This window comes from Chionomys nivalis, chromosome 10 (assembly GCF_950005125.1).
Source record: "Chionomys nivalis chromosome 10, mChiNiv1.1, whole genome shotgun sequence".
In the NCBI taxonomy this organism is placed as follows: Eukaryota; Metazoa; Chordata; class Mammalia; order Rodentia; family Cricetidae; genus Chionomys; species Chionomys nivalis.
Window position 1 is genome coordinate 66,903,960 of NC_080095.1, and position 27,806 is coordinate 66,931,765.

A 27,806-nucleotide genomic window follows, 5' to 3' on the forward strand; every position below is an offset into this window, starting at 1 on the left:
TGTTCACCTTCCTAGACCTGGATGGAGGGGGGAGGACCATGGACTTTCCACAGGGCAGGGAACCTTGACTGCTCTTGGGACTGGAGAGGGAGGAGAAGAGGAGTGGGGGGAGGGGAAGAGGGGCAGGAGGAGGGGGAGGGAAATGGGAGGAGGGGAGGAGGCCGAAATTTTTTTTTCAATAAAAAAAAAGACTATCTGCCTGTATGTATGCATGTATGTACATTTATATGTCTATAACTTCCATGTAGTACTTAGCTCTGTTAGCTTAAAGTATCAAAAGGAACAATATACCTGTTGTATTAAACACATCTAGCATTGTGCTATCCAATGCCATGTTCTGTTAAAAACAGGGAAGGCTCCTAGGATCACTGGTGGGTTAAAAACAGGGGACACAGGACCAGGAGCACACGGAGCACAGCACAGTGGCAGAACACTGACATAGTGTGCACGAAGCCTTGGGTACCATCGCCAAAACACCAAAAAGACTTTTAGGAACAAAATGACTTTTAGGTCAAAAGCAAGAAATTAGTTAAAAGATACCACAAGAATACAAGAACTAGATTGAAGAAAATCTCATTGACTAAGTCTGGGATAATCCAAGCAACAACAACAACAACAACAAAAAAAAAAAGAAAAAAACACGGAGTCCAGAGTTATGAAGAAATCAGGGAAAGGAATTTGTAAGTTCATATATAGGACAAATAAGTATAGATTAATGAGGGGAGTGATCTTCATGTGATATACAAAATGCCCTTGACAAAAGCGGTCAACATTAAAGCTAGGAAATCATAATTTTGCCGTCATCTTGGCAAAAATTAGTGAGACAAGAAGTATTAATGGGTGCTTAATACAGAAGAAAATCTGAAGAGGTAGAATATTTACATGACTTTAAAGTGCTTTTTATGTTTAAAGATCAAATTCAATATACTGAGATACTGTGGACGCTACTTCTCCAGATGTGACACCAGCTACAGAATTCTCTGGCTGAGAATGCATGATCTCAAATTCATCTCAGTGAACGACCAGGCAAGCATACAGCGAGAAATAATCCGTGTTCAATGGGAGGCTAGCATTCACAACCACTGTCATAGCAAACCGAACAAAAGCTGGGGAAATGCTTCTATAGTAAAGGAGGCAAAAAAGATAGGACTGGAATTTAAGACCTAAAACATGCACTAAAGGGGGTCACCTATAAAGAAAATTATTAAGAAAGCTAATAAAATTAGAAAGACAATTAGATTAAAAGATTATTTTTGTGGATATTTGTGGTGTTAACAGCTGGGCTATGATTATTCAAGAGAATATAGGCATTTCCCCATTAAGGAACACACAATGAAGCAATTAGAGGCAAAAGGCCACAATGTATGGAATTTAATTCCAAATAAAAACCGAGTAAGTGTGGTGTGTGTGTGTGTGTGTGTGTGTGTGTGTGTGTGTGCCTACTGCTGGTGCATGCATGCAAATATGGAGGGGGCAATATCAGATGAAATATTAATAAATCTGTATAGTGAAAGTTGCACTACTTTTATTTGTGAAATTCTATATTCTATAAGATTGAAACTCTTTTCAAATTAAAAGTTACAAAAACTACTGGCCTCTTCTCTTGAGCACTGTGACTGTAGTTGCCAGTAGAGGAGGCCAGTCTCCCTAACTCAGAGGTCAGAACACCTCTCTGAAGATGTCGAGAACATTTTAGTTAAGTTTTTCGCAAAATGTAGATCTCAGCTTTTCTTTTCAAGTCAGACTGCATTTGGGAATAAAACATCACCATGTGAAGAAAAAAACAACAAAAAAACCTCACACAAAGTATGCTAGGAACCACAACAAAACCCACATTTCAATTTTATCACAGTAAATTTAATTAATATTTTCACTTTATAAATTTGTTTCTTTCTACTGATTTTTTCAGATATGAAATAAAGTCCACGGGTGGGCAATGATATATTGTAAAGTATTTCTTAAGCAAAATATAATGATAAAAATGTATGTTCCTGCTCGAACATTAATCTTGTCCATAATTAACTATTGCTTTTTTCTTTCATCAGACTCTGACCTTTACAGTGTTCCTGTTGTGTGTGTTTTTAATGCCTAACTTTTCTGGAAAATGTGCAGAGGTCATAATGAGGCATAATTATGTACAGTATATAATTTTCTTTGGCCTTTTTCAAGTGCTAATTTAGCTATCACTTCTTCCTAAAGACTTTTTTTAAGAAATGTATTTTAAAATGAAAGCCCTTTCTCCAGTTTTGACCTGAATTACTATTCAGTAAGTATTTCATAAAGACAGGATATTTAGCAACACAATTATAGATGTTAAGTGAACACTTTATACATATCATCAATTAAATAGCAAATTAAAGAATTTTTTGTTCCTCAATATCCTATATTTTATGAGATATAAATACAATATTTATAATAACTCACCTACCTCTTTAGTCCTCAAATTGCACATTATAAAATGTGTATCATTCCCAGCACTCCAAAAAAAAAATTTTTTTTACGTGGCTATCATTTATCACAAAGTATCATGAGGGCTACGTCAAAAGTACTCAGCACAGGGCTTGACACATAGAGGCAGTGGGTGATGATTTATATTATCATTGTCCCCAGTGAAGCAGCAGTAGCCAGTGCATTTATTTAGCCTCCTTCCCTCTAGCTTGCCAACCTATGGCAGTAAGCATCAAATGGTAATGATGACAATGTAGAATGAGCAGAACGGTCTGAAGTGGCTTTAAGTTACTTATGACTTAAATAATCCGACTTGAGAATTGGAAGGGACTGACACGTCCCGCCATCCAAGAACTAATCAGAACTTGCCATCACTGAAAAAGAAAGAACCAGGGCATTATTTCCTACTGCTTTTTATAACGAACTGTAAACGTGTTTGCATGAAAAGACACCATCGGCAAATCGGTAAAGAATATACAGACTTGAGAACACAGAGAGAAATATTTGGGAAAGTACAAATGGTGACCATGTGAAAAAAGAGTTGCTTCCTGGAAAGTCCGCGAAACCTGGCCAGAGCTCCATCTGTCGTCTGAGACGGGTGTGAATGAGACAAATGTGGACGCTCAGTTTGCTCCTCACTCTATTTTAATAGCAAGATACAGCCCAGCAATTTGGCTTTCCATTTAAAGATTCTTTAAAAATAAATGACACGTATTTGCCAGGAAATGCACACGCACACAAGAGGAATGATTTACTCTGGATTTCTGCCTTAGTTTAAGTAACTTGATCAACCAATAGAACCAGACTAATTCCATAACCCTGAAATTTTTTTTTATAAACCAGCGGTTAGGGAATTTTGGGGTTTAGAGAGGATTTCGAGCATTTTATGTTCTTAATGCTTGCAATCATTTAAGACCTTGAATAAATTTTGCTAAATAATACTTTACATCTCTAATACCTCATTTGTTTAAGGAGTTGGTAGATCAAATGCAAAACAAAGTTTTAATAATTTTTACATGGCTTATTCTAACATATACCTGTACTCACTTGCCCCGAATTAATAAGCTGTATTGTTATACATCCTTATGATATGGAATCATTTCCAAATTTATTCCTGAGGCTTCCAGTCAGACTTCCCCACGCCATATGATTGACAGGAAATGACACAGCAGGGAGCTGATGAGAACAGCCGCTTAGGTGGTGAGACGCCACTCTGTGAACACCTGGGACATCTTCATCTTCTGATTCCACAGTTCACACCGGGCAAGGTTCCCAGACTAGACTGCCTGGACTGGCTATTTCCCAAAGTGATGGAACCCAAGCTGCACAATGCTTCACACCTCTGTTTTGAATACTTTTTTTTTTCTTCTGAAGATCCTACTTCCCATAGTTCAAATTCTTCATGCTTGTGGGTGAACAGGGGCTATTCAGACAAGGTTTGCATAGGGCTCCTTCTCTTGTGCTTTGGGAACCTTCCTGGTTTTGGGGACACCTCCAATTTAGTGTGTCGTAGATATGATGCTGCAAGGCTGTTAATTAGTAACAGCATATAAACCTTTAGGGATAAGTCTGGAAGAACAAATTAGACAATTTTTAACTACCCTTAAAACAGCGTCGTTCCAGTCAATTGTCTTGTTACCTTTCTTGAGTGGATTTCAGGAGAGCGAGCAGCCTCACTGGAAACTATTTATTGACCATTGCCAAAGGCCCGCAAATGCCTGCACTTTATTCCGAACATCTGTATCCCTAAGTTCTCAAGTTCGAAACTAATCTCCAGCACAACGGTATTAAGACATAGTCTTTGGGGGGCGTTTAGTTATGAATAGGGTAACTGCCCTTAGAAAAGGGAGCTCGCTCGTTCATTACCCTCCCTGTGAGGAAGAAATAAAAAGGCCCATCTATGAAGCAGTGAGCATGTTCTCACCAGACGCTGAATCTTCTGTTGTTCTGATTTTGGGCTTCTTAACTTCCAGATTGTCTATCTATAAGTTCCCTTGTTTACAAATTTCTCAGAAAAAAAGTATTTTGTTATGACAGTCAGTGGTCTAAAACAACCTCACCTGTGTGAACACCGTCCCTGTTTTGCGTGTATGCTTTCCCTGGGAAAGAACCTGGGGAAAGTTGCCTTATGCAGGTACTGCTTTACTTCATAGCACATGGGTAAACAAAATTCATACCTTCTGCTTTTGGGGGAGCCCTTTGGACGTGCAAACCAGTGGAGAGCCTCGCATGCAAATGCAGCCGTGGTGTGGGAAGCATGTGGCTGTTTGTAAAGAAGCATCTGCATGCCTTGCTTGCAACAGTGCTGCCTGCAGCAAGTCAGGAGAGAACTCCAGGACGGACTTCAACTCTTCTACGCAGTGAGAGTGTCCACCACGACCTCAGCAGGGTCTCATCTGAACACCTATTTCCTGGGCACGTCAAGCTTTTCATCTGTGATCAGGGAATGAAAGTTATGGGTGTGTGAGTCTATATGTGTTTGGGCTGAAAAATATGAAAAAAAGGACTGAAATGATCTGACTTAATACTTAAGAATGCTTTAGAAAAACACTTAGAGAAAGATCTCAGTCATTGGTGCATCGAGTTTAGGTTGTACCGGTTTTTCTGGTGGTTTTGATTGCACTAAATATCCAATATATAACTGACTAAATTTCAAATCAGTAATCATGAACTAAATTCAAATTCTTAAATTACTGATGCAAAACAATCGTTTAGTTCATGAAACAAAGTATATTTTGTTGTTCTAAAATTACAAATAAAATGAAAACATGTATTTGGTCCCTGGCCTGTATATAGTTGCCTTAGAAAATAATAGAATATTGTAGCTTAAGGATGTCAATGGGTAAGTCACTCTTCATGGAACTGAAACTGACAATATAATAAAATCTAGAAAGAAAAACTTGCATGCTCTATGTTCCATTGACTTTACAAGCTGCAGTCTATCTGCCTCTAAGAAAATTGTGTCAGAGTTTAGAATTCCATAGCCCAAACATGAATGGAGAGTTTATTAACAAACAGGTCACACAGGAAACATCCCGGGCACCCTGACAACTGGAGTTTAAGTGCAAAAGTGACTATATGTAAGCCAATATGTGTGGCTGTGTTACAATAAAACTTTATTCACAGACACAAAACCTTGAATTTCATTTAATTTTCACACATCACAAAACACTCGATTTTCAGCCACATAAAAAGGTAAAAGTCATTCTTTGCTGCCAGGTCAAACATAAACAATCACTGGGTTGAATTAAGCCCATGGGCCATAGTCTGCTGACCTCTGTCTTAGAAAATAAGAGAAAATGTGAATCAGAAATGTTAGTGATCCTCTCACACTCCATCAGAGATTAGAACCCAGCATCACCCGTAAGCCACAGCTGTAAAAGCCAGTTCGTCCTGAGCTTCACAGAGAGAAGATAACTGGCCTCACCCAAGCTGTGGCTCATTCTATAAAACTGATCTGAGCTCTTCAGAGATGTCAAGATGGTGAGGACCAAAAACGGGAGCTATAGCAAGAAAAACTATTCAGGATCAATAAGATGCAAAGCTAAAAGGCCTATGTGGTCATTGTTTGAGCACTAGACTGGAGGTAATGGCCCCGAAAAAGAGCATATCTTGAAATTGAAGAAATTTTAATAAGGATTATTAAGTGATATTAAAGAAAATATCACCTTTGTTCCTCGTCATACTAGCTTAAGACTTTACAAATGAAGTGTTATACTCAAGAAATAAATTTCAAATGGCACAATCATACAAGAAGGTTGTGTGCGTGTTTGTGTGTGTTTGTATGTGTGGTGTGAAGATAGAGGGAAAAGATATAAAATACTAAGAATAAATATATCTGAATTGTAAGTATACAGACATTATCCCTCTACCATTTGGCTCTTCCGAAGGCCTGAAACTAGCAAACTGAAATCGGAAAGATTGTGTGTGCACGAAAAGAGATAGGGCTGTAAGACTTGACAGTCCAAGTTGTTTCTAATGTAAAAGTTACGGTACTTGAAGGTTAGTTACTCTGCAAAACTTCCACATCTTTCAATTTCATTCATAAGTGAGTGCAGCGTGGCCCATTCTTTGCCTCCATCTGCTTTGTTCTCAGCTACTGCAGAACGTCTGAAACCTGAGCTGACTGAGTCAGGCAACAAAATATTCCAAACTGGGCTGTGACAGGCCTAGATCCTCTTGTATGCAGATTTGCCGAACAACAACAACAACAATCTAAAAATTACTTTTCCCCTTTGAAACAAAAACCACTCTACTCCTCACAGTCCAACCCAGACCATATGCTCATCTGATCCTTGAAAATGTAGACAGACTAGATAAGAGGCAAAGTAAGTAGTTCTGAGGAAAATTAATTTGGGGGAAATGTCATAACTGGTCTAGAGTCTGATCAGAGAGAAATCTGTAAATTGGCTGGAGACACACAACATGTTCAGTTGCCTATGTATGCCGAGGTCACACAATGCCTCACACAAGTGCCCCCCAAGGAATATTTGGGTGCTGGAATGAATAAGTGAGTAAATAAATGGACGGGCAAATCTGTTTTACATGGAGATGTCAGGTTCGGATCCCAATGTAAGGAAAAGATTCAAGATGACTCTGGCACCAGACTGGACCACTGAAGGAAGTCAGGATTCACCTTTTATTCACTTGTTTATTTGTTTATTTATTGAAATTTACAATAATAGAATAAACATATATCTTGAATATATTTTAGAGAAAACTTAGCACTTAAACGTCAAGATGCTTCTCTACATGTATGATGGAGACGGTCCCTTGACGTCAAGGGTTTCGTCTGTTAACATTCAGTTCGGGTTGAAACGGACCTGAAATCATGACATATGAAGGGCAGTCAGAGGAACAGTGCTTAGGAGAGACCGGCAGGGCGACCCTGGGACAGAGGGAACAGGAGTCCTGTGGGCTGCTGGCTCTGCAGCAGACATAGGACCAATGAGCGGAACAAAGAGGGGGACGGGGAGGGACACCCTGTGGACGTTAGCAACCCACGAAAGCACATTCTAACAGAAACACGTGCCCAGAGGAGGGACACTTTGCTTTACCAAATAGCAAACAGTTATCGTGGGACATGTGTAGATAGAGTTGTCTGAGTTAATACAAACCAGATGGGCTGGTTTCAAGGGTAACTTGGAAGGTAGCGTCTACACGGGTGTGAGGCTGAGTTTCTTCCATCCCCTCTGACTGGAAAAGGCATTAATAAGTCCAAAAGTCAACCTAAAAAATTGGTGCTAATGTTAAGTAGATAATTAATAAATACTTTCAAATCGAAGTCTTCATGACTACATAAAAGGCAAACAATACACCTTGGCCCATTAATCTTTGAATGTCTTCCCAATGAACACAGACGATATCAATTACTGACCAAGAGAAATTTAGGTTGTCTCAATATATAAAATAATGCCTAAAAGAAGTCCAAAAATGTCCAAAGATATCCACACCTCTTGGATTTGTCTTTCTTGTATCTCAGGCTACTATCCCTGCAAACTTTATTACTGCCTTGAGTCTAGCTAGGTTTTCCTCACTGCTCCCTTACCACACACTTACTCTAACATCTCCCCTTGCAATCCTTGTCCACACTAAAACTAGATGTCTCCCTAAGGCTCCTTTGGAAGAAGTCACTACATATCTACGCACCTAGAATGAGCCATCCATTAAAAAATATGTGCAGGAAAGCTTAGAAGGGACAAAACCCACACAAAATTATTAAGGCCCGGTGAAATTACAGACAAGTGCTATTTAGTGGTCCTGGGATGGTGATACTAAAGTCCTAGTCGTCACATAAAATAAAGCCCCAAACAAACGACAAGTACGCCTCATACACTGCACACCAAAGCTCCAACAACTCCGCCAACACTTTTATTCTTCTCCATTTGTCCTTTTCTCCTATTACATCATAGTGATCCCCCACCGGTATCCTAGCCTCTCACCTCCTCTATCTCCTAACCTTTCTCTTTGCCCCGTCCCTTGTGCTGTCTCTCTCGTATGACTCTTTCCCTACCCTTGCCATCTCCCTGTAGGACGCTATGGTGTGTTGTCTGTGTGGTGGGCCATTTTGCCTCTAACCGAGATCAGCCTCCAAAGGCAGTTCATGGTTCCTAGCTGCATTCCCTGAATCTCGAGAAAAGACGTTAATGAGTGGTTCTGGCGAATGAATGATTGTCATTTCTGTGGCTACATACTTCTGTCATGTTCTTTCTGAAATCTAATAACATACTGCGAGTGGTTTCGCTTTGCACATCTTTATCTAGTCGTGTGTTTTAATGCAGGAATCTCAAAATAAAGATTTTATATATATATTCCGTGTTACCCCACTCAATATTCTGATTCAGCAGATTCTGTGGAATACCTACTGTGTGTCAGGCACTTTAGTAGGAGTGATACTATAAATTAAAAAGTTGCAGTTTCTCAAGTCAAAAAAAAAAAAAACAAACGAAATATTTCTCTGCTGATTTTCTTAATGAAATAAATACACCTGAAATCTATAGTTTAGATAAAATAATAGTCAATTTTTCTATGCTTTTTATCATCCACCAAAACCAGTCAAATAATTATTTAAATTAAATAGGACATGTAAGAGATCTCCAAAGACAACTTTAAATCATTAACAAGTAGAAATAGAAGCATTTAATATAAAGGGTTTTTGATGTAGGGGAAATGGCCTTTAAACACTTGCTGTTTCAGGACGTTCACTTACAGTGAAGCAGAAAGAGTCTGAACGTTATGAAGGCTTCAGGCCGAATCTGCAGTTTAAGCAACTTAAGCCTTTTCTGCCATGTGGATATGTTGGAAGCTGATACATGTTATTTTTTTTTTTTTTCAGAAACAGATGCAAGAATTTGGTAAGAACACAGGTAGAAGAGATCATTAATTTTCCTTTCCCCCAACACACTGTTTTTATTATGCCAATTTTAATTACCATGCATTTGAATGGGTTTAAGGCTTATATTCTCCACATCACTGGACATCACAAACATGAAAGCATTTTATACTGTCATACATCAGTGTTTGTACTAGCTTATACATATGTACAGAAATTATTCACACATCCTCACCTTGCTATTTCCTCCTCTCAGATCAACATACCATTACCATGAAAGCAGCTTTTTCATAAATGGGATAAGAAAGACAGCAAGGCACACAGTTAGTAAAACAACGTTTTTCTCATTACCACCCCGAGAAGCATAGAAAACAACAACAACAACAAAAAAAAAAACAGTAGAATGTACCAATTTACAATATACAACACCATCAGAGTTGTTTTGTGAAGTGCTGCATAGAACATTATTAAAAAGAAATAATTAAAATGATGCTTTTTAATGTCATTTAATTTTGTAACAAGGACCAATATGTCTCCTCTATACCACAACCAAATCAAGGGCTGGCTTTTTAGGTAAATCTCTTTCAATAAACAAAGGTATACTACCATGGAAATTTTCAGAGCAAAACATCAAATTGGTCAAGCACTGGCGGGGAGGGGTGCCATTCCAGACAGTGGGTTTAATGGACCACCAATTTGGTGAACTGCAGAGCTTGAAAGGGGAGGCAGGAGAGGAGGTGGCAAACAGAGGTCTCTCTGGAGAGAGAGGGTTGGCAGAGGTAGCTTGGGACGGGAATCCATAGGAGAGCAAGCAGCTGTGTAGACATGAGAGGTCACCTAAAGAGAAGCGATGCACACATCCAGATCACAGGGCCCACATGGACAGACCGTTCAGAGGAAAGGTGGGTCATCTTCAGAAAGTCAATGTGACAGGTGTCAGTGACAGCAGGATGGAAGCCAAGACCAGCCCAGGGTGGATCAGGCCAGCCCTGAGCGGCAGCCAGGCTCGCTCTAGGAAACAAAAAGGCGACAGGAATAGGTTGCAGAAATATCTCTACCATTTGCAGAATGAAGCCCTTTCAGGAAGCTGCCAGTGGGGGATCAGCTGCTAAAGACCCGAAATCAGAGCTTATGAGACGTGACTAGCTCACTAGCTCAAGGCTCAAACCACATACAAAAACCCTACATTTTCAGTTCAGCAAGATGTACAGATACTTTAATATATTTATATGGTTCCAATAAATAACAAAAATCAAGTATGATCATCTTTTCTCTGGGTCATCAACTCATTCATTCTTCTGTGGGTGATCTCAGTTTTATTATGATAGTTTCAAATCTGTATGAGAAGGTCAGGCAGTTCATACCAAGCGACGTGACGATGTGCGAACAACAGTTCACAGGCTGGGCGGCCAGCTCTCGGGTTAGCACGCCCTTCAGTAATTTGTGTGTGATGTTGAACAATTCTACTGTGCAGTGATGAAACAGTCACGGGGTTGCAACAGTCTTAAATGCCTTAACGCCTCACCTATAATTGGGTATAATTAGAATTTACAGCTCAAACATGGCCGCGTTTCATTTTTAGGCACAGGAAACAATGAGAAAACTAAACTGATTCAATTCTCTTTTTATGTGCCATGATTGCTATGAATGTGTCCCAGGCTCATTCTGTCCTCCTTACTTCCAAATGACTATAGCACCTGGTCAAATCGGAACAACCTCGAAATTCCAGGATACAATTACTTTAGGTTCTCAGACTAGCTCTCAAAGCAGGCTCCTACCTGCCTGGCTTTAATCTACATTCTGCAGAGCTCTATCAGGTTTTGTCCTGATCTCTTAGAAGCAAGTATTCTTTTGTGTTTTTCTGTCTCTTTCTATAAACTTACAACTTTGTGCAGGAGTCAGAAAGTTTTCCAACTGCTGTTCCGCTCCAGCCAAACAGGATGTTGGGAAGCTAGGGAAAGTTAGCAGGAATGGGAGACAGATGGAGGCAGATGGAACAAAATTTGGTACAGTAAAATAATGCAGTAATTCAAGAACGCACAGAGCAGCATTGCTCAAATGCTGAGGAGGTGACTCATCAGAAAGCTGCCACTGAGCAGGGAATCCTCGGGTGAAGCAAATCCTGTCTCAATAAAGAGCTGGCAATTGAATTCCCTGTGGGTGATCAATTCTTTCAACTTGGCACACTTGGGAATAGGCAGGCCAAATGGGCTCAAGCCCAAATATCTCCTCTCTCTCTCTCTCTCTCTCTCTCTCTCTCTCTCTCTCTCTCTCTCTCTCTCTCTCTCTCTGCGTGTGTGTGTGTGTGTGTGTATGTGTGTGTGTGTGTGAGAGAGAGAGAGAGAGAGAGAGAGAAAGAGAGAGAGAGTCTGACTTTATTCAATAAAATCGTTTTTATTTAGCATGGTAAGTTATTCAGATGTGCCAGATAATTCAAATCACATCCAGAAGAGCCTCGGTTTAGTAAGGCGATTTAAAGGTAAATTTTACAAAACTATACGCATGGTGTCTAGTGAAAGAATAATATACATGCCCCCAATGGAGTTCCCTAAAGTTGCTTGGCCAGCTGTGGGAAGGCCTAACCAGCACCAGTTCAGTAGGAGGCTGAGGCACCGTGTGAGGAGAAGGGTTTGCTTCTACCACGTTCTCGGTTTATGAAAGCAGACCAGAACTTTAAATTGTGCATGTGCAAACCTGAATGCGCATCCGTATTAACAGTCATCCACAACCGAAACTCCGGCCACCGCCCACACTTGCAGACTGATGAAGCAGGCAAGACAATGAAACTAAGACCCCCCCTTGTCACTTGCACACATCAAGCCATCACAAAACCTGAAGGAGAAGACATCAAAGTACACCCTGGCTGCACATGAGTAGTTAACTTCTTACACGGCAGGATTTCTCCTGCCTGAATTTTAGGGTTAAACCATTCATCAAAGATCACAGGCTTATGATGAGGATTATGAAGAAATAACTGTCAGAATACAGCAAAAAGATTAGCGCAGAGTATCTCTCTTAGGCAGGTCCTAGGAGGCGTTCCAGACATACACTGTGTGCTTCCTCCAAATTAGCAGAAAGAGCTGCACCTCTCCAGTCACCTCGCCTTTGATGTGACTTGCTCTATCTGACCTCTCTATTTTTACAGAAACACGACACACAAATGGAACCAGTGAAAAGCCCAGCAGTGTGCCTGGGATGAAGTGCAAACGCACTCACTGTCGGGCCCCACTAACGCTGCTCACGAGGGTTCAGAGGTTTCTACTTTGAACATAGTAAACAAAATAATTTTCAAAACTCTTCGCAAAGAATTTGCTCTGGTTGCAGACTCTATGCGTGATTCTACATCATGAACACTTTCGAGTGGAATTATAATCACTTCGTCATCTGAGAATTTATTTCTGGGCAAAGAGCTCCAGCAAACTGACTTTGGTGAATTGTGCTGTCCTGACGCAAGGACGGTCTTGTCTAAGGGTCCTCGAATGGCTGTTAAAAAGAAGAGCCTTCACTGCTTTGGACCTTGTGGTAAGAAGAACGATTACAAACAAGCTCATTCCGATGTGATGTGTCGTATGTACCAGGCCCTTTCCTATGCCTCCTGACACCAAGTGCCAAAAGCTTAGCAGCGTTTTCAGACTAGGTAACTTCTTGGGTGACTGTTTCCGCTATATGTGGAAGTTCGCACCCAATGCTTGTAACTAGCCCAAAAGCCAGGCTCCAGGGTGTTTAGTTATATGATACCACAGTGCGCGTGCGCACAACACACACACGCACACACATACACACACGCACGTATATACACACATGCATGCACTCACACGTGCTGACACACACACACTTGCACACACATCCTTGAAAGTGGATAATAGGAGCCACATACGGCTGTTGACATAGCTCTAGGTAGGTAACAAGTCACTTGGGGGCGTTGTGCAGAAGTAAAATCTGGCTGCTTCTCCCTTCGCCCACAGTGGAGCCCGGTGTGGGGTGCAAGAGGACCCTGCTGCCGGGCAGGCAAGCCGCTGATAGTTTTACACTGTCTGTGCTTGTAAAATGTGACAATTACACAGATCCATCAGCACCTTCACTTCCCTCAAGTCAAAAAATGGAATCGCTCGTCATTTACATTTCATTTCAATTCCATTTCTCCAGGTGAGGGAGCGAAGAGACTCCCGGAAGAGCAAACAGGGAGAATACATTCCAGAAGGCTTCTCCAAGGCCAGGGTTTTCTCTGCTCCGCATCTCAGTATGCCCAGTGATTCGGGTCACAGTCACAGGCTGGCATGCTCAGGGTGCTGTTGTTTCCTTTTTCAGAAAAGAAAATCAGCCAGGCTCTCCGTGCCTTCTGTGGAGGCGGGCAGAGCCTGCATCCAATCAGTTCTAATAGAACTCGCTCTGAAGTAGCTTATGGAATCCCAGTTACTTTCCCTTAATGGTCAGTTTTACTGCATACTGATGGAGAATTTGATTATAGGGTGGGCACCACTCACAGAGAACACATTTCTCTCTCTCCTACTTTTGTTCTCCCTCGCAGCCAATTGTAAATATGGTCTGAAATAGAAAATTAGTGAAGCGCCATTAGTAAGTAGGGTGGCTGTCTTCAGCTTTGCATACTGAGTTTATTTTTAGGGTACATATATGGTATAGGTTGCCCCCCTCGCTCCCCTTTCTAGCAGCTCTACACAGAATCACACATTTTAATGAGCTTAGGGCACAGGTGTTGCAGGAAAAAAATAATGATGTTTGCCATTCATCTTTCAAATTAAATAATGTGTTTTTAAATAGTAACTTTTTTCATAATACATTATGGGAACAACATTTATCTGTCACATTTTAAAAGATGTATTTGTAATAAATGTAAATTACTTTTAGAAAATCAGTAATTAGGCTCATCAAAAAATAAACAATCTGCCACAAAAAAGATAAGCTTTAGCATAGTTAAGTATAATAACTGTTATTTGAATAAGTTAACAAATTAGGGTAGATTGCTTCTGTAATTCATTTCCTATAGCACGAGTGTAGGTTACGCATTAGGTTTCTGCAGTGGGGGTGGAGGTGCCACTATGCACCTCACCCTTTGGCGAAATACAACTCTCCTATTTGAAAGCTAAATTCCTCTTTAAACTTGATCGAGGAAGTACATTCATCATTTGGGGTTTAGAAATGGAAATAACAGAATCCTTGTGTCACTTTTAGAGCCATCTCACCATCCCAGAATTATCAATCAATAGCTGTCTTATTAAATATGAAAAGTAGAATGACTTTCTCAAAAAAAAAATTGATGGCAATCAGCCTGTCACCTTCAGGCAAAATTCAAAAATTCTGTTTTTATCAAAACGCCATTAAGTTGTCACATATTCTCCCAGCCCTTGTGTTCTGCGCTGGTTCTCAGTCTGCGTGTGTGGAAGTCAGGGGTTCTTCTTTGAAACCAGCCTTCCCTTCCTGCTGGAATTCTCAGGCATGGCCATGATTAGGAGCTGAGACAGCACAGCCCTTCTGGGGGAAATGAGGGTGCCGGCGGTTATGTGTGTAAAGCTCAACTCTGGAGACACAGCCTTCCCCCAGTCCTTGCTCAACAGCAGGAGTACCGAGTGGGAGTTCCAGGGAGGAGGGTAGCTACGGAGCGTGCATTCCGACCTCAGAGTTGTCAGGGATGACTGTGGCTTGGATAGTAGTTTTCTCGGCCAGTTGAAGAGTTTGAAGCCCTAAACTGATCAGCTGTTTCCTCAGATATTGTATTGCTCTTGACAAAATGATAAAACAAATATAGTGTCGTTTAAAATGTCAAATTTTCACCAGTTTTCCTCTTTTGCTTTTCACAGTTACTTTCACGGTTGTAAGCGTTTCTACTTAAATGTCCTATTCAGATATGTATGTGCCGTGACTAGTCAGTCTTCTATAATGGCTCTATTAATGCAAACTCACACACACACACACACACATACACACACACACACACGTGTGCCCACACACATACTCGTACATACCTTTCAATGAGATGATTTCCATGCTTGGGGGCATTACATTCTACCTATGCATGTTTCTATGTCGATCTTCGTGAAAGTTTACAAGCTTTTCTTTACAAGTTAAAGTTTGTGGGCTGGGACACAGCTTGGTCTTGACTTTTGGCTGTTTTGCATTCAACGGGAGAGCTTGAATTTTTGATTTGGCTGAAGTAGCATTATTGCCTTCTGGCATTCCTGATTCACCTTGGATCTTTGCACCTCCATCTTTATTGGGCTGCCCTGAAGGAGTGGTAAGCTCTGAGCTTTTTGCACAGCCCTGGGGTGTTTGGGATGCATCATCCACTTCCTTTCCATTGTCACCTCCTTTCTGAGGGGAAGGTCCTGAAAGAGCCACTGTTTCTGTCTCATTGAGTGGGAAAGCAACATCATTGAACGCAGGAGAGCTGACTGTCACTTGTATTGGCACAGCAGCTTCCTCGGGAGCTAGAGGATCATCTGGAAGGGGACTAGAAAAACAGGCTTTCTCATCACGATCATCCTCAACACAAGCTTCAAAGAAGCATTCGATGTCTTCCTTGTCATCGAGGCTAAAGTCCACAGCATCCGGTGGCAATGGAGTGCTGCTCTTCTCGTCTATGTAATTGGTGACCTCCCCACAGTCACTGTCATGGGATGAAAGAGATAAGTAGGAGTAGAAGTCCCCCTTTCTCAGGGGCATGGGCCGATGGGAATGTTCCAGCACTTTCTCCTTAATTTGAGTTAGTGAAGTGGGGGCCGCCACCTCATTCTCAGGTTGAGATTTACTTTTTAGGGCTGTTGACGCCATGTCAATGATTTCCTTAACAAAGTCGTGCACTGAACAATCTTCAGCATCTTTTTCATGGGAAACATCTGGCTGGCAGTTGCAACAGGAAGTGCTGCTGCTGATAGAAGCACTTTCCTCTGTCTCATTTTGTCCGAGTAGGCAGCAACCAGCAGATTTTCCAGCCCCACTTGGTGCATCATTAGACAAAGCTTTCAGTCCATCACTGTCCTGTCTGCTTCCAACTCTGGTTCCTAACAGCAGTTCTGGGCACGGGCTCTCATCGGGCATGCGGGGGGCATTTTGATTTTCACAGTGGTGGAGATTTGGGCCTGTCTGTGGAAGATGCCTGTCACTTGGGGGTCCGAATTCCTTTCCAGCAACATTTGGATCCTCTGAACTGTCCGTTGATGCTTCGCACCCACTGTGCTCAGATTCAGAGCTCTGTTTCGCGTCTAAACCAAGGCTCTCTGATGCCTCTAAAGTCCCATTCTGCTTCTCTTTCTGTCTCTCTGGAGTACTTTCGATGTTGCCATTTTCCATGTCAGCCACGTGGGGATCTTTACTAACTCCGTAAATATTTTTCTTGTTTTCACCTTCTGTTCCTAAGTCACGAGTTCTGGGTGAATTCTTTCCATTTCCATTGTTTTCAGAGAGACATTTTATGGAGCGGTTCAGACGGGCCTGGATGTTCAGGGTGTCTGAGGGGTCGACCTTCTCACTGCGGCCCCCATCTTTATCGCCCTTTATTTCATCGGGGGCACCACACGGTTTCTTTTCTCTTGCCAAGGAAAATTTCGGTCTTATCCAAGTCTGCAGTTCTTTCTTTATGTAGTCCAGCCCAGACATCAGGTGGCTTTCTTCATAAATCTCATCGTCCGTTGCAATACTGGAGTCATCGTCCTCGTCTTTGAGGCACAGCTCTTCTTCAGTCAAGGTGAGCGTGGAGCTCGAGAGGAGGTCACTGTCATCTTCGTCGTCGGTGCAAGCAGAGGTGCAAGAGACATTAACAATCATGCTAACGTTGACGTCACTCTCATCAGCCACGGAGCGATTCAGGCGCTTCCTGAATGACGCGTTGGACTCTGGGACCTTGTTTTTGTGTAACACAATATCCTCCGAGCAAAGGGAGAGCTCCTCGCTACTGCTCAGTTCTGTCAGAGATGCTGCCGAGTCCTCATTGATAGACGACGCGACATCCAGTGACATCTGGCCCGTGAAAGACATCCTTTGGGAGCTGCTCTGGAGAGTGATATCAGAGACACTTCGCTTTATCTTTTGCTCCGAGGGGCTCTGGATGTTCTCCAGGCGATTCAGGAGGTCTAATGTCCTCTTGCTCAGCTCACCAACTGAGCCACTGCTCACGCTTATGTCCCCGGAACTGTGACAGCTGAAAAGATCTTCGTTGCTCTTATAGGATGTCCACCAGCTCTCTAAAGAGGAACTCCGCTGGAGGCTGTCGCTGCCGTTTTTAAAGACACCTAACCCAAACAAGTCACCCCCTGGAGAAAGGGACTCTACAGATGAGCTACGGGAGACGAGGGAGAGCTGTCTGGCATTCTGAATGCCCGCCAGTGTCTTTTCTTTGTCGCCGCTTTTATACGAGCTGCGACCCATTTCATGGGGCGCGCTTGCCAAAATCCTCTCATGGGGAGGTGCATCTTGTTGTAACTCCGGAGCCTGATGTTTAGATCTGCAGGATTTTTTATCAAAATAAAAACCACAGAGAAGGGGATCCTCCACATGTGCCTTCCCGCTCTGTGACTGTTTCATTATCATTGGTAATTTGAGTTTTGAGCCTTGGAGGTATGAGTAATCATAAAATGTAAACACGTCATGTTTTCCTTGTAATTCTTCTCCTAAACAATCGGTGGTGTGTTTGGTACCGCTATTTAAATCTCCAGCTTTTCCATTTACACAAGCCGCTGGTGAGATGGAGGACTGAGAGATATTTGGAAGCTTAATGCATTCGTCCTCGTCTTTAAATTTTTGCTTTAACGCGTTGACTGCATCTCCCATTTGTGGGTCCAGATGTTCGGTTTCAGGGTTACTTGGGGACCCATCCACCATCCCGAACAAACACATTTCAGAGTTGGTAAGCATCTCATTGTCTCCTTCGCTGACAATTCCACTCTCGCTGCCCGAATTCTGGCTCACGTCTCCACTGTGACATGGGCAAGGCCTCAGCAAACTGGTGCCCCCTAAAAGATCTGGCAACGACTTTGTGGAGGAAAATGAAGAATCCGTACTGAGGCTCTTAGTTAAAACACCAGGCTGGGCGGGGCCTCTAAGCTTTGGGCTGCTTTTCAGAAATGGCGTGTGGCTGTCCTTGTGGAGTTCAACGTTGTGAAGACTGTATACTTGGTAAACATGTGGGCTGGAGGGTGCCGTGATGTTTGAGGTATACTGGGACCCACAGTCACCTGCCTCCTCCTCATAACCAGGGTCCTGGTGGCGTGTCTCTTCAAGATTCACTGAGGGTATGAGGGGCTCTGGGTCTTGATCAAGGTCGTTTGATTCTTCGTGCAAACTAATTAGCTTGTTACTTATATCTGTCTCATCCCACTCTAGGGCATCTTCACTCATGCCATTCAGGTCCATCAAGCCAGGGTCAATCACATTCAAAGACTCCTGTGTAGATAGGAGGAGAGAAAGAGAGAGAGAGAGAGAGAGAGAGAGAGAGAGAGAGAGAGAGAGAGAGAGAGAGAGAGAGAGAGAGAGAGAGAGGAGAAAGAGATTAGAGTCCAGACACTGTGGGGACAGCTCCTCTATCAACAACGATTGTCATTGAGGCGTTAATGCACATTCACATGTAAGATACAACTATCGCATGATCCTTCACAGACTTTGCCATTTCCTGTTGATTGTACTATATTTTAAATCTTGGTTTGGGTTGATCATTGTGACTTGAATATGAAATTTGTCACACGGGCTCATGTTTTGAAAGCGTGGCCCCCACTTGATGACACAATTTTGGGAGCTTCTGGAGAGCTCTGTGGGAAAGGTTTAACTGGAAGAAATGTGTCACTTGAAGTGGGTCTTTGGGGAAATCTTGTCCCTGCTCCTTTCTCTGCTACTTCTTCACAGCAGAGCAAATAACAATCCTCTGTCACATGCCCAAGGACATGGGGTCAAGTGACCATGAATGTGTTCCTTGGAAACTATGAACCAAAAGAAATACCCCTTCCCTGAAATTATTTGTTAGATATTTTAGTAGTGTTATTCAAAAGCAACAAAAACTGTGAAAAACTGTCTAGTACATGAAGGTTAAAGAGTCCATGAAGTTCCTCAGGGTACATTTCTTCTCCTCTTGTTTACTTCCCTATTTGTTGAATGCGGCCTATAGTTATGCATTGCAACCCTCTTGCCTCGATTTCTGGGTTCTCCACTTAAATTCCCATTTACCTGAGAACCCAGATCAGAGTACATGCCTTTCTTTTTCTTTCTTTCCTGGGTTCTGTCATGAGAACTCGTCTCTGCCACATGTTAGATCCAAGATGAGCAACACTGGCATCTTCCTGACATTTCCAGGGCAGTTTCTTAGCCATTGCTTCCTCGATCCCTTTCTTCTTCATTCTCTCTTTGTGAGAGAGATCTCTCTTTGACTTTTGTTAGCCATCATTATTAATCCTGCCTATGTTCCTTACGAGAAGACTCTTCTAGTCCCACACGCTAACTATCTAAAGACGTTCCTGACCCCCAGGGATGCCGTGGCCCAGATGCCCTCATAGCTGTTCTCTGCTTCCCTTCATTAGAACTCAATATTCTCTGGGACGTTTTACCGCTAGTTATGTAAATCCTGAGATGTAGCCGTTGAATGGGCTCCCACAGCATCCCCACTTGTCATCCAGAATCTGGTCACATTGTAGAGCCAAGGAAGGTGACATGGGCACTGTGGGCCCCGACGGCCGCTCCTACCATAGAACCATAAAGAGCATCCTCAGTTCCACGTGCGCTTATGCCGAGGAGGCAGATGCCTGGATATGACTCCAGAACTAGGAGACTAGTTGATGGCCCGACTCTGCTCACCAACTTTATTCCCTGTTAGTTAAGCTTTTGAGGCATCAATAACATCACATATAAAATAGATACGGCTCTTTAGATCTTTCAAAATCATTCTTTGGATGAAACGTGGAATAGTTCTAAATCCCCATGGAAACAGTTGATATTTGGCAACTAATTCCTACCATGTGCAGAATTGCTCACAAGCTCCTTGCCTCCTCCTTGGTTATCTCCTTCTCACCATGGCTTCTAATGTACTCTTAAAAACAATTCGTGATCTGATCGGTAAGGAGGGGGCCTCTAACAAGCCAGAGTTTTCTCATTACAAGTCAGGTTATCTCGGCTGCCGCGGTGCTTCCATTCTTCAGAGGTGGGAAGACAACCTCACCTGGAGCACATTCGAGCACATTCTCAAAACCCCGGTCCTTCCTACAACCGACAGTTAGAGGACGCCTCCCAAACACAGTAAATGTAAAACACCCATTAGTGCTTTATTATCCCGGTTATGGAAGAGATTCTCTGTACAACCCGGTTTAGTTTAAAAGAGTCCGGGTATAGGGCAAACATCAATTAGAGGCTATTTAAATCTTTTCCAACAGAGATCTTTCCTGCTGCCCGTGTTCTAGCAGTTAATCTAGTACATGGCCAGTTATCACAGCCGCTTAGATACCCATTCGCTGTGATGAATTTTTATTACAATTTCTGTTTATTCTTTGCTTACTGATAAAGGGAAGGACTAATGACCAGTCGGTATAGGTAGTGAATCTTAAACTCTTCCGCCATAGGAGCCATCAATCAGTCTACTCAAATAGTATATTAATTTCCAACACTATCTTGCCCGACACAGTACTGACGACGGTGCTGATAAATAATTAAGCTTTCGGGGGAACTCTTTGTTATGTCTGCTCAACTTGGACGTGTGACAGCGGAGGCTTTTTCAATGGGGTCTCAACGGGAGAGGCAAGAATTGTGCCATCTTATGCCAGGAGCTGCACCTAAGTGATGCTTGCTGCTCACCCTGGCTTGGGACGCAGTCATGGGCAGATGCGGCATTATGGCTTTACAGATTCGAGCCCATGAAAGGACAGAACTCCGCAGTACCTGAAGGAGCAGATCAAAAGCTGCTGGGATGAAAGGATTAAACTTGGTTTATGATTTTTTGCCTTACCTCTTTTTCATTTCAAACTTCCTCAAATTTCTCTGTGTGGTACTTCTAGAGAGTAGCTGACTGGATATGCTAGGAAATCACTCTCTTGAAAATGAAACACCTTCCCTATTAAAGAAGTCCTCACTCAACCTCACCCATTTCCTGGTAAGCTGACCTTGGCAAAAGGGCTTTCACTTCCTCTCCCCTTTCCTTCGCTGTCCTTCACCATTCTGGAAGGTTGAGAGCTCCTCCCTCTTGCCCGGCATTTGTATTCTAAGGAAATGTCCACCTGGATGGGCATGATATTAACTGATAAACCTTCCCTTAGGTTTGCAGGACCCAGAGTCATCATTGAGGTGCTGCCCACTACCTAGGCTTTGGTTCCATGAACTTCCATTGAAAAGTTGTAAAGAAGGAAAAGACATACCATCAATGACAAAGACCCCCTCTCAGCCTATGACTTCCCTGGCCTTTTCCTTTCCCTCTCTAGACAAGTTCCCTGAATCCCCAAAACCTTGAACATAGAGCGTTGAGGAGCTAAGTCCCACATCTTTTTCATGGCCAACTATGCATAAGCCAGTTTCTTCCCCACAAACTATGGACTCTATATTAGCCTTCAGGAGGAGGGTAGCCTGGACCTCAATCCCAGTAATACCTTCCGGTTTTGTATTAAACTCTATAGTATTTTAAATACAAATCTCAATTTCCTTGGGATTTAGCCTAAACCATAAAACACACCCCTAAGGTAAGAAGAAATTAAAAATGTTCAAGAGGAAGGAGACAAGGATGTTTATACAACTAAACAGTTGCTTTTTGTGCAACTGTTGCGGGTGGTGGGAGAGGAGTAAGGCAATACACATAGACACAACTCATCTTCTTGGTGACAGCTCAACATAGACAATAATTCTCAAACTAAGTAATTGACTTGTTTTTATTATTTCAATTTGTAAAGAAATTACGTAGAGCTGTTTTTAAAAAGATGCACATGCTTTCATACTTGATAAACTGGTAAGTCTGAATAGATTCACACCGAAATCTAAGAGCTTTTGAAGAAGGCCAAATGAATGGCAGACAGTAAATGAGGAACCAATGGAAAGCCTATTACTGTGGAAATAAATGATACAAATTCATTCACGGACAGCTCTTTCCTCCAGAAGTCTCTTCAGTTGAATTTTAGGGAGGGTAAGGAGGGTGAGTACTGGGGTGGGGGCGGGGGTTGTCCTTCAGGCCAGAGGCTTATTGGCCTCTGCAACAACAGAGAGGGGCTCCTTTGTAGAGCCCAGGAAACACACAAGGTGCCTCTTTTAGGTTTGTCCAGGGAAGGGGAGGGCTGGCATAGGTGAGAAAGCAGGCTGAGTGAATCCAAGGCTTCCGCTTGCTACAGTGACAGTCGCCACACTTCCTCTGTGTGGACCCAGTTAATGAGTGACCCACACTACTTGGAAGAGGAAGAGCAGGGCATTATGGGGGGCTTATGCTGGGTGGCAGGAACCATTCTTTCTTTGGGAGGAGGACGCGGACTAGGTTAACGTTTGACAGTGAGACATCACCGCTCACTGCAGCTCTTGAACGCTGCTTTGTATGTTCATTCAGGACTCCATGTTTAGGAAATAATTACCTGGAAGATCTGTTTCACTGTCAGTATGACATGACAGTTTCATGACAAAAGAATTCTGTCCTAAATCAGGGTGCTATATAAATAACTGTGTGTGTGTGTGCACACTGTTATTTCTACATATCTTTTCAAGAAATAAATTGAATTAACTGATGCTAGTTTATGTTATTACTTTTAGTTCCAAATAAAGTTATTTACATTAATATAATATATAAAAAGTAAATAAAAGTGTTTGGAGCAGTGAGAATAAAAGAATCAAGATTCTGATCAAGTAGACAATATCCAGCTGTATCAACGCCCTCTGAATCGCCCAGCTTTAATTGTGTCAGGTCTTACAGAACTGCTCTTCTAGGGTTTTTTTTTATTTCATGTTTATAGGTTTAAAATTTTAAGTGTGTTTATAAGAAATGAGAACACATTATTACCTAAAGGATGGAAATGAGAAAAATAAACAAACAAGCAAACAAACAACAACAACAACAACAAAACAGCAACCTAGTAAAGATCCGATGTGCCTGACTCTGGGTTTCTTTAGTTTCTTTTCTAAGACCCCTCATCAAGGAAATTTCTCTTTGCAACAGACAGAGACCGTCACAGGAAATCACAACCAATCAAAATTCAGAGTTCTGTACCCTGTGCCGAGTGATACATGATACAGTGATATAGCTACTGAACCTTTGGCTCAGGGGTCAGTTGGGAAGGGGCCTAGGGAAGATTCCATGAGGCAGAGGGAATGAAAGTTCAGTGTGAGAATGTGTCTCCTAGAAATGCCAGTGACCCTACACCCATGAAGCCTCCCCACCATGGTCACTGAAACATTACCTGAACAGGTTCACCGTCAACAGTCATGTTAACATGGATAGAAGAAATCACCAAGCTCAGCTCTACCCACAGACTTGCAGACAACTGAGGAATGTTGAGAGTGGTAATGCATGGCAGCAAAAATGCATGCAGCAAGGATGCATGCAGCAAGGATGCATGGCAGCAAGGATGCATGGCAGAGGTTGTACACATCACAGCAAACCAGAAGAAAGAACAAGGCAGGAACCAGCGGGCCAAATGCTCAACGCCTAGCAACATAGGCCATACTTCAACTAAGCCGTACTTGCTAAATGCTCCACAGCCCCTCCTCATAAGCAGGCCCACCAGCTGAACAACAAGCACCGAGAAAATGGCCCACGAGGGCCACCAGAAGGTGTACACATGAGTGTGCAAGAGATGATGTGGACATTGGGGGGATAACGTAGAGGAGAGAAGGGAGAGAATACAGGGATACGGCTGGAAAAATAAATTTGAACCAGGAGAAGTAGCAAAATGTAATAGATATATTTCTTTATTTGTACAGCATTTTTCTTAACCACTAACTTTAACCAAAACCACATTAGAAATTTAGCTACTTTTTAGACTAAATGTAGGTAGGAATGAAATAAAAAAAAAAACACCCACAAGGCAGAGCAATAATTGTAAAATAATTCTCAGCTTGCATTACTCTCTCTCTTATTGAGTGGAGAATAATAGATTCCAAGCGAACAAGAAAAATAGAGAATATAAGACAAAAAGAAAGCTGCTGACCATTTATGAGCTGCATGAAATTTGGGGTAGAAACTCCCATAGACGTGGGCTTGAACCCCTCCCTACAATTGCATTAGCTGTGCTCTTCTATAAATCATCTAGTGTCTATAAAAACAGTTACAACATTCGTCTATCAGCATGTTGTGCCTACTCCACAGACTGTTGCGGGCATCCATGCGAATGCCTATGGGCAGACTTGTGGGGGACAATGATTGACAGCTCTCAGCATATCTTCCCTCTGCTACAGTGAGATGAGGAGGATGATATGGCTCAATGTTAAATAACTAACTAGGTCTACATTACCACAGTTTACATTACCACAGCTGGTTAGCAGGCACACATGCGTTAGTTAAATACAGATTAGGTACCTTACTTCATTCACGTTGTAAACGTAGTGATGCCTTCATTTTGCATGCTATAACCGGGTCCCTTCCACAGGAGAAAAGCAAACAAGAAAGACACCAGTCCATCCTGTAGTTCAAGAGCTTTCTATTTATTGAACAGAATCTTTTCTTGAAAAGTTGGGTCTGTTGTCTGTGGCACTCTATTACAGCTGACCCGGGAGAGCAACCCAACCCTTCTCACTATCTGATTGACAATAATGTTCAGGTAACTTGTTTAAAAACGCTTCAGAAACTGCTTTCAAAGCCTCTCAAACTAATGATCAAAACGCGTTGTTCTTGTGAATGTTCTTTTTCAATACTGAATCTTATCAGAAGCTCAAAACAGACAAAAACCCAGCTGTTTCACAAATCTCACTGGAATGTGTTGAGATGAACATATTTTCTACTCTTGCCATTTGCATGAGAGACACTCTAGGTAGGTGCCTGTATTTGAACACTTGCTTCCTAGTTGGTGGCTCTGGTTGAAGAAGTAGCTCTCCTTTGGAGGGGAGCCTTGCTGGAGGAAGCAAGTCAGTGGGGGCAGCCTTGGCTGGTTTATAGCCTTGCCCAGCTCCCTGTTTCTCTGTGCTTCCTGTGGGTGGATGGCAGCGTGATCAACCAGCTTCCTGATGGTGTCACCAGGCTTTCCTGACAGCTGCCATGCCTTCTCCAGCATGATCAATTCCAGCCTCCTTGAACCTTAAGCCAAAAATCAATCCTTCCTTCCATGCTCTCTGTCAGGATATTTTATCACAGCAACAACGAATTAACCAATACAGACATAATCTAAAGTTGTCAGGGGAAAAAAAGCTATTAGACATGGTTCCAACAAATAAAGCAATGGGAAATGGGGGTGTTCCTCACGTAAATAAACTTCACAAGGACAGGAACGTAGCCCATCCTGTTTCTGGGATAGTCCAGCATACAAAATAGTTTATGACATAAAACAGGCTCTCAGAATAAAATTGCCAAGTGAATTGAAAGAAGGGCTTACTCTCAGCCTCTCAGGTTGCTGTGGGAAGACAGCAAAGGTCGTGGGGGTTAAACTGTGCTGTGCAAAACCAGCAAGAGAATCACTGACTTTTAAAGGCGTGACACTGCTCAGATATAAAAGCTAATAGCCCCGAGAATCTGGGCAGAATAAGGCAGCAGACACAAAAAGCCACGCTCAGTTGTCATTTGATATCCATGGAGGATACGTTCCAAGAAATGCCCCAGAGACCAAAATCTGAGAACGCTTGGTTCCTTGTGGTGCTGGGGATCAAACCCATGGCCTTGCATAGACTAGGCAAGTGTAATACCCACAGAGCTCTGCTTCCAGCCCTGAGTGGCAGTGTCTTGTATAAAATGACATCTTTCAGAACACATACTGTACTTTAAATCCTCTTCCAATGCCTGTTCCAGTGTAAACACACTGTAAGGGGCTGCTATCCTGCACTGCTTACGGGGGACTGACAGGCTTCTGCACAAAGTTAGGCCAGAAACAGGTTTTTTTTTTTTTCCTAAATATTTTTAATCTATGTCTGGTTGGATGTATGTGTGTCAGTCAAGGGTAGGCTATAATATATTATTTCACTTATTACCAGAGCAGGTAAGTATTCTGAGACAGGTAATCTCAGGAATATTTGGAACAGGCAAATTCAGAGACAGAATGCAGACTGTGATTTCCAGGAGCCCTTTCTTAGCAGGAAGAAAAGATGCTGTGGCTTAATAGGTCTGAGATTTCCTCTGAGTGATGAAAATGTAATAAAAATAGAGACAGTAGCTGTACAATGTTGTCCACGAACTAAAGACCCTAAAGTGATTCACTTTGAAATGACTACTTTTGTGAGAATTCAGAAAAAGTCACCGAATTAAAGAAAAAAGAGCGCCAGTTACCTTAGAGATACCAGGTCCATAGGCTGGCACGTGAGGCTATAAGCACGGGGCATACTGGAGAGCAACCTGAAGGAGGCGGGTCTGCAGCCAGTCTGACACCGGGGCTGCCAGGCTGCTTACCACGCTCCTCCTCCTCTCACAGGGATCTGGGAAGAACAGAACTGGCAGGCACAGCAATCTCAGAATGCACAGCCAATTCTGATCGTCCTAACCCTCCTCGTACCGCTCCAGACACAGGAGGCAACCCAACAGTGTGTTTATTTGACAACTGAAAAGCGGAACAAAACAAAGAACCCACTGAGTGCTTCAGTTTTATCTTGTCTGTGAGAAATAGGCTGCCAAGAACTTTGATGTTCTATAAGGAAAGGGGCCCAGGGGCTGTAGGAAGAAATTCCGCAGAAGAAAGCAAAGTTCATGTGAGGACACAGATACACACACACACACAGACAAACACACACACATACACATAAAAAAGAGCAAAAAGAAAAAGCAAAATAACCCCACCAAACAAAGGAAAACAAAAAAACAAACAAAACCTCGAACACTATTTTTGTCTCTTCTTTTGGTATCTTCAATTTAGCTGAAGGGGCAGCCTGAGAAAAGTGCTGCTTCGATTACAAAGCCAAGAATAATACAAATCATATTCTAGTTATGTTTTAGGTTCTGGCCATAGAGAACCTAAAACTTGAGCATTTCCCAAGTGACAGTCATGGTTTTCCAGTTTCATGAAGAGTCCTTTTGAATTTATGCTGAGGAGGCCATTAAAGAAGGGGTCCTGGATGGCCACAGGTGGGGCTGTCATCCAACACATCAATTACGAGGGTTCAAACTTTCTTCTAAGGACCACCAGGAAAGATTCAAACTCTAGAACTGTTGAAGGACACTGAATGAGCTTCCAGGTACTAAACATTTGAGAGTACAGTCATGGCGGCTTTGGGCTGCCTTCCACCCACCCAACATAGATCTTTCACTTGGCTAATTCAGAATTTCCTCTTTTTATAGCAGACAGGAAGATGTAAGTATCTCTCCAAGCTCTGAAAGCCTTTCTAGAAAAACTATTAAACCTGAGGCGGTGGTGGAGGAGCTCGGAAGCCTGCCAGCAGGGGACAGAGTTGGCATCTGTCGAGGGACAGTCCTCTGAGACTGCCCTTCCCCTCACGGGATCTG

At 42.5% G+C, this 27,806-nt stretch overlaps 1 protein-coding gene across 3 annotated transcripts in view; it reads right to left on the reverse strand.

Annotated features, from left to right (window-relative positions):
- Nucleotides 1-5,650: 5,650 nt before the first annotated feature.
- Nucleotides 5,651-27,806, reverse strand: part of Akap6 (A-kinase anchoring protein 6) — a 390,732-nt gene continuing 368,576 nt past the window's right edge. For all 3 annotated transcript variants that reach the window (XM_057782237.1, XM_057782240.1, XM_057782239.1), the window contains exons 13-14: nucleotides 15,262-18,673; nucleotides 5,651-10,291 (exon numbers count right to left, since the gene is read on the reverse strand). In XM_057782237.1, coding sequence (XP_057638220.1) covers nucleotides 15,302-18,673 — 3,372 coding nt within the window. In that variant the 3' untranslated portion in view covers nucleotides 5,651-10,291; nucleotides 15,262-15,301. The remainder of the gene's footprint in view (nucleotides 10,292-15,261; nucleotides 18,674-27,806) is intronic.